Source organism: Limulus polyphemus, unplaced genomic scaffold (assembly GCF_000517525.1).
Source record: "Limulus polyphemus unplaced genomic scaffold, Limulus_polyphemus-2.1.2 Scaffold1240, whole genome shotgun sequence".
NCBI lineage: Eukaryota > Metazoa > Arthropoda > Merostomata > Xiphosura > Limulidae > Limulus > Limulus polyphemus.
In genome coordinates, this window is record NW_013666850.1 from 20115 (window position 1) to 27772 (window position 7658).

Genomic DNA, 7658 nt, shown 5'->3' on the forward strand with positions numbered 1-7658 from the left:
ACGGTTAAATAAATTGTTGCCCCCAGTGGCACAGCGGTATGTCTGCGGACTTACAACTCTAGAAACCGGGTTTGGATACCCGTTGTGGGCAGAACACAGATAGCCCATTGTGTAGCTTTGTGCTTAATTACAAATAAACAAAAGTAAATTGTTTTTTAAATTATATTTTCAAAATATTCTACTTAAAAAGAAGAAACACTAGTATAAAAGGAACTTCAGGTGTTCCTATTTATCTATTTCACCATTCAGAATTATTGTTCATCAACATTTCCATTCAGATGCATTGTTCATCAACGGCTCAAACACAATCAGGTTAAACATATGCATGCCACTTACGTTGCTATTATTGAAGTCATAGTCCAGCTTGTACTGAAGGCGGCCTAGTTTGATTTCGGACTTGGCACTCTCCTCATCTCCTTCATTTTTCTCCATGTTATCCTGCAAACCTTCCATGTCTGGCTGAACCTAATAATAATCGAGAATAAATTTTCTCAGTTTCGCTTCATCTGAAAATACTATTCCTAAAATTTCTATAATAAACACATTAACCCTAGAATGATCAATAGGTTTCAGATAATCGGGTTTTTAAATACATTTCTCTGAATTATTTATGCACTATACTCTTCATTTACAGAACGGTCCTTAACAATATAAAAGAGTAAATAAGAAAGCTATAATATTGAAAATAATCCTATTAAGTATTGTTGGGTTCCCCCTACATATTTCACCCAGTGTTTTTGAGCATTTCTTTACACTGACTATTTTAACAGACACAAAATTACTCAATAGGATATAACATTTGGAGTTGGTTTCCAATTTCGCGCAAAGCTACGCGAGGGCTATCTGCGCTGGCCATTCCTAATTTAGCAGTGAAAGACTAGAGGAAAGGCAGCTAGTCATCACTACCCACCGCCAACTTTCGGGCTACTCTTTTACCATCGAATAGTGGGACTGACCGTCACATTATAACGCCCCCACGGCTGAAAGGGCAAGCATGTTTGGTGGGACGGGGATTCGATCCCACGACCCGCAGATTATGAATCGAGAGCCCTAACCACCTAGCCATGCCAAGCCCAGATCCCACAGAGAGAAAAAGATATAAAATTAAGTTGATAATTTGAGGGTTAATTCTAATCTAGCAAAGTAAAGATTCTTTAAATGCTTTATAAGAAGATTGATAAAGGCCTTATTATTTTGTTTTATTGAGCAGTGACTTGTCAAATTTATAGACCCGGTAGTTTCTTGAGGAAAATTAATTGAAAAACAAACAAAACCCGGGACCAGGACTTTTTTTTTTAACTTATGAGTTTTTGTTTTACTTAAATATTTAATGTCAACTAATGCGAATTACAGTCTTATGAAAACAATAAATTAATGTAAACTAATTTATTTTCGACGGACAAATAACCAGTGTTACCTTTTCTTTGTAAGAACTGCCTAATAACTGTACACCTTTCAAGTCAACAGCCCCTTTTATTCCCTTCTTTCCGTCCTTTCGGCGACGTTTGCACCACCTTTTGAGACAACAGCAGCAGATACACAAAAACAAGAAGCACACTCCAGTCGCAATAAGGATGAGAACGTATGCTGATACTGTAATACATGAATAGTTCGATAGATTATTTGATGTCTTTGGATCGGATTTATAGAAATTGTGACATGTTTTGTGCAGGAAATGTTTTTAGGTTATATCACACACACACACATACATACGTATATATTATAAATCGTTGTACTCTCGGCACCAGCTATTGATAACAACTTTTGCAGAAGAGATAATGTGCCTAAATTCTGGACACATAAAAAAAAAAAGTCAAAGATGCTGTATAGAAAAGCGAGAAGATACAGAGATGTAAGTTTTATGATTGAAGTTCTGCTTGTTTGTTACTACTTTGTGTTAGCGCGTAGTCCCTCAGGGTTAAAACGAAACAGTGAATAAGTTCAATTAGTGATTTATATAAAATTATTTTCTGCTGAGCTATGAAAAACCCATATTTATGTTTTAACGCAAAGGTGCACAACGGGGTTATCTTCGCTGTGCCTAGCGTAGGAATCAAACCCCGAGTTTTAGAGTTATAAGCCTTCAAGTTAACCAAAAAGGTTGGCAAGTCGTATAAAAACGATAAAACCATTCCGCTTCAACAGGTGGGCCTTCTTTCTGCTTTTACTCCTGAAGTAACTATATCTACCTGTATAAAGCGCTATGGTACCGTGTTCTATCTGACGATCGAGCTTCTTAACAATAGCAGATGGCTCTGTTGTCAGGTTGTCATGTACAATGCATATCATTCACCCTTGCACATATTTCATAATCCATCTAGTATGCAAAGAATGGTTTCCTAGCGCTCGTTTCAACAGTCCGATTGCTCAGAAACCTGTAGATGCTATGTTTGGTGTTGACCGATATGTCATGGATATCTGTTTCATTCTCCAGTTGCTTGAGATATGCGACTGTTGAACGGGAGAGGAGAAGGATATTATTGAAGGCTTGGTGAGTTCATACCCTCTTGTCCTCGTTACCAGACAGAGATCCTTCTTGCTTATGTTGCTTACTGTTGCCTGGGCCACGTGGAAGTCTTTTACTACTGACATTTGTGTTAGTGGATTCTCACCCGTTATAAGATGCTTTGTTTACCGCAGTGTGACTAGTATTTTTATGGATGGCACTACTTTCCCAATTAGATCTATATTCTTCGTTTTCCAAAAGCCGTTACGTACATGGGATATCTCTGTCTTGGAAGTTCTAAATCCCCGATCTGAATGCAAATTGATGAGCCGAGTGTGTGAATCTTTTGCGTCGGGAAGGGCTGTTACATAATCTTCCCAAAAGTGATCAATTTTCGATGGCATGATACTACCTACGTAACGACAAACAATGTCAAAATGTAGTTCTGATACATTCAATTCCACTGTGACTTTATATCGGCTGAGGATGTCACGCGACTTGCTGAATTTTACATATCCAAAACTGTTTTAATGAAACATACTCAACCCTGTACAAGACACGAGCAACGTACGGGCCCATTTAAAAGCATTTCTCGAAGTAGCCAATTGGTTTACATATAATTTTGATAACCTTGTTCAGCAAAAAAATCATACAGGAATATGAACTGTATTAGAGCAACATAACTAAAAAATATGGTCTAACTGATATCGCTTACAATGAAAACGAGGCTTTCGTGAAGATAAGACAATTCTGAACCGCATATTTCGGAAATATACTTACAGTGCGTTTTTTCCATAAGTTCGTGAAGTATCTTCTCCCCTATGTTTTCTTCAGGAGCTGAAGTGGTTACATTTCCAGCAGAACCACTGTCAACATCTGGTGCCAGACCAGCTGTGCCTATTCTCGTATCCATGGTTGGGACTTGCGGTGCCAGCGGTGATGGAGCTTTGGATTCTGGAGGGCCAGATTTTCTTAGCCGGTAGAGCAGTTCGTCTAATGTGGCTAACTGTGGCATTTTGGGACCAAGTTCACCTTATCTGTAAGGCAGAAATAGCGGAGATAATAAAAAAAAAGTACTAACAGCGTCAAGAAGGTTAATTTATTTTTTAAATCCCGGTATTAACTGTTTATACTTTTGAACCTTTGATTGTTTGTTTGTTTATTTTTGAATTTCGCGCAAATCTACACGAAAGCTATTTGCGCTAGCCGTCCCTAATTTAGCAGTGTAAGACTAGAGGGAATGCAGCTAGTCATCACCACCCACCGCCAACTCTTGGGCTACTGTTTTATCAACGAATATTGGGATTGACCGTCACATTATAGCGCCCCCACGGCTAAAAGGGCGAGCTTATTGAGAGTCGAGCGCCCTAACCACCTGGCCATGTCGGGCCTCAACTTTTGAGTAATCGAAATTTCTATTTTACAAGCACTGGAGATAATGTGCCATAATACAGTATAAACACTGTAGTACTGAATGTATTAAGTATAAACTATGTTTATTGAGACTGGAAATACAATCAGGATCAGCCACTACGTTCAAAAAACTAAATTAGTTATAATTTAAGAGGCTTCTTGGTGGTTGCTGAAGAGAAATGATGCAGGGTAATTATCTTAACCGCTGACAAAATAGTGACAGACTGCCTTAAAACTTGTTTGTTTCTTGTTATGCACAAAGTTACACAATGGACAATTTGAGCTCTGCCCACCGCGGGTATCGGAACCCGATGTTTTAGCGTTATAAGCCTTCAGACGTACTGGTAAATCATAATGGGGGCTATCTTAAAATATTGCAAGAGATAAACAAAGTATCATCTAATAACATTCTATCTGGTAAATTGAAAGACACACACACACATATTTTAGCGAAAAATATTTCATTTGAATTTTTTGAAGATTGTATGTAAGATTTTCACACATTATTTTATACAAACCAATTCGAAATGTAAGATTTTCATGCATTGAATTATTCAAACCAATTCGAAATGTAACATCTTCACACATTGAATTATTCAAACCAATTCGAAATGTAACATCTTCACACATTGAATTATTCAAACCAATTCGAAATGTAACATCTTCACACATTGAATTATTCAAACCAATTCGAAATGTAACATCTTCACACATTGAATTATTCAAACCAATTCGAAATGTAAAATTTTCACACATTGAATTATTCAAACCAATTCGAAATGTAACACCTTCACACAATGAATTATTCAAACCAATTCGAAATGTAACATCTTCACACATTGAATTATTCAAACCAATTCGAAATGTAACATTTTCACACATTGAATTATTCAAACCAATTCGAAATGTAACATTTTCACACATTGAATTATTCAAACCAATTCGAAATGTAACATTTCCACACACTGAATTATTCAAACCAATTCGAAATGTAACATTTTCACACATTGAATTATTTAAACCAATTCGAAATGTAACATTTTCACACATTGAATTATTCAAACCAATTCGAAATGTAAATTTTTCACACATTGAATTATTCAAACCAATTCGAAATGTAAATTTTTCACACATTGAATTATTCAAACCAATTCGAAATGTAAGATTTTCCCACACTGAATTATTTAAACCAATTCGAAATGTAAGATTTTCACACATTGAATTATTTAAACCAGTTCAAATGAAATATTCTCAGATTCACTGACCGTTAAAGAAATTGAAACGAAACTATAATGTGTCATATCGAACATATTTTGTTGTGGACTATTCATAATATTTTGATCTGTGGTATTATCTGGTTGTGAAATCTTATTATTAACACGAGTATTTTTTTGCCATCATAGACACTTAGAGAATTAACTATATTGTAATTAAGATCAAAGACTCTCAAGTTTATTATATTTGGTACGCAACGCCGTCTGGTGGTAAAAAAAAAGAAAAAAATCCCCAACATTCAATCTAATAATGACAGATTCCTATTTATCATATCTGGATCTAGAGAAGTTATTTTCTTTAAAGCTTTGACTATATTTGTGTTCTAAACATTTTTCTCAGTGGCTTATATACAAATCTTGATTGGAACAATTTTCAGACAGTGGAAATATTATTTATGATTTTAACTTTATACACAAGTGCCAAAAATACTATAATTATGAAATTAGTTTGTTTTATATGTGCCGAATGTCCAAAACTCTGATATATCTCACATCTTTGCAGCTTATATCGGTCTATATACACAGTTATTATCGTAACCATTTCACAGACAGACACACTAACATGATATCAATATCTTATACATAATTCTCATGTCTACGTTAATAATAACACTAACATGATGTCAATATCTTATACATAATTCTCATGTGTACGTTAATAATAACACTAACATGATATCAATATCTTATACATAATTCTCATGTCTACGTTAATAATAACACTAACATGATATCAATATCTTATACATAATTCTCATGTCTACGTTGATAATAACACTAACATGATATCAATATCTTATACATAATTCTCATGTCTACGTTGATAATAACACTAACATGATATCAATATCTTATACATAATTCTCATGTCTACGTTAATAATAAATGATTAGATGGTATTCATTTTTCATGACGTCATTCTTTTCTTATTGCATGTTACCAAAACTCACTCCTGGTTTATTAAAGAAAATAATATCTACTGAAAAGCCCCCCAGTGGCACAGCGGTATGTTTGCGGACTTACAACGCTAGAATCCGGGTTTCGATACCCGTGGTGGGCAGAGCACAGATAGCCCAAGTGTAGCTTTGTGCTTGATTACAAACAAACAAAACACATTCACGAAAATATTAAACCCGTGGTGGGCAGAGCACAGATAGCCCATTGTGTAGCTCTGTGCTTAATTACAAACAAACAAATCTACCGAAAAGTATAAAAATGAGATGGTATGCATTATTTTCTGAAAAGGAGTTTTAATTTTTAATATAACAAATTTTTTTTTTCATAAGTTAGGTGTCCCGCTTTAATCTGTCACATTTGTAATACGACAGTAGTGCTGTTTATAATGTTTTTGTTTCGGCAATTTAAATTTAATATAGACAAAGCTTTACTTTTCCGCTTTTTGTTTATCGAAAAATCATATTATTATTATTTGGTGCATGTAGGCAACTGTGTTTTATCCGTAAAAAAATACTACAAAATTTGCGTCTCATTGTTCTTGTTAGGTAAACATAAAAATAACTCGAATGTAACAAATATTCTGCCTATCTTTACACCAGCTTTGTTACTGAAACACTGCGTAACTAAAATAGTATTCTTAACATTATTTTTTGTTGTTGTTGTCATTGAATGTGGCGAAAAGCTTGATATCCGGCATGCCAAAACGTGATATTGATTTTAACTGAGAAATGTGTTGTGTTGTATCCGTTGCTAATGCCACGTCGTCATGGTTACAGACTGGTACCCGTGACGTCTTGAAGAAAACTCTTTAATTTGGTACATAAATATGCAGACAAATGTATCTCCTTTCGATCATATCCTAAGGTTTACATGACTTGATTCTGAATGAATGTTTCAAGTTTTACTAATGACAGGTGATTGAATAAATTCCGTTTCGTGGTATTAGAGAAACATAGAAGAAAATCTGAAAAAGATATAGCTGGTTTTATATATGTGCACTTAAACAGTATTTTATAGAGCAACCAGAGGCCTTCTACTGAAACACTTTTTTACAATTCTGTATCATTATTATGGAACTATTTGCGTTTCTTAAATACTTGGTGGTTCTAAAGTCAGTTAGGATATTTGGAAAAGTATGTAGGAGGAACCATGTTATCTATGAGCAAAATATTTTGCGTACGTGCATATTATATGCATATATTCATAACATTAAGTTCTGAAAAATTATTAAAACAATAAATGGAACTTAATTGGAATTCGTTTAGGCTGCTGTTTACTGTGAAAATGGAAAATTATTAATGATTTATATATCAACAGGAGATCTCTGTGTCTTGACTGAGCCCTCTGGCGACCATCCGAGTTCCTAACATTTTGAAAATCACTGATATAATATATCACATGCAAAACGTCTAAGTATGACTTTACATATAAATTACCAGCACTTCGTAGTATGACTTTACATATAAATTACCAGCACTTCGTAGTATGACTTTACATATAAATTACCAACACTTCATAGCATGACTTTACATATAAATTACCAGCACTTCATAGTATGACTTTACATA

General features: G+C 34.6%; 1 protein-coding gene across 2 annotated transcripts in view; it reads right to left on the reverse strand.

The window, feature by feature from the left end:
• The window catches only part of LOC106462754 (synaptotagmin-1-like), a 30607-nt gene that overhangs the window by 19706 nt on the left and 3243 nt on the right, over positions 1-7658 (reverse strand). For both annotated transcript variants that reach the window (XM_013922705.2, XM_022390084.1), the window contains exons 2-4: positions 3227-3483; positions 1418-1593; positions 337-465 (exon numbers count right to left, since the gene is read on the reverse strand). In XM_013922705.2, the coding sequence (XP_013778159.1) occupies positions 337-465; positions 1418-1593; positions 3227-3461 (540 nt within the window). In that variant the 5' untranslated portion in view covers positions 3462-3483. The remainder of the gene's footprint in view (positions 1-336; positions 466-1417; positions 1594-3226; positions 3484-7658) is intronic.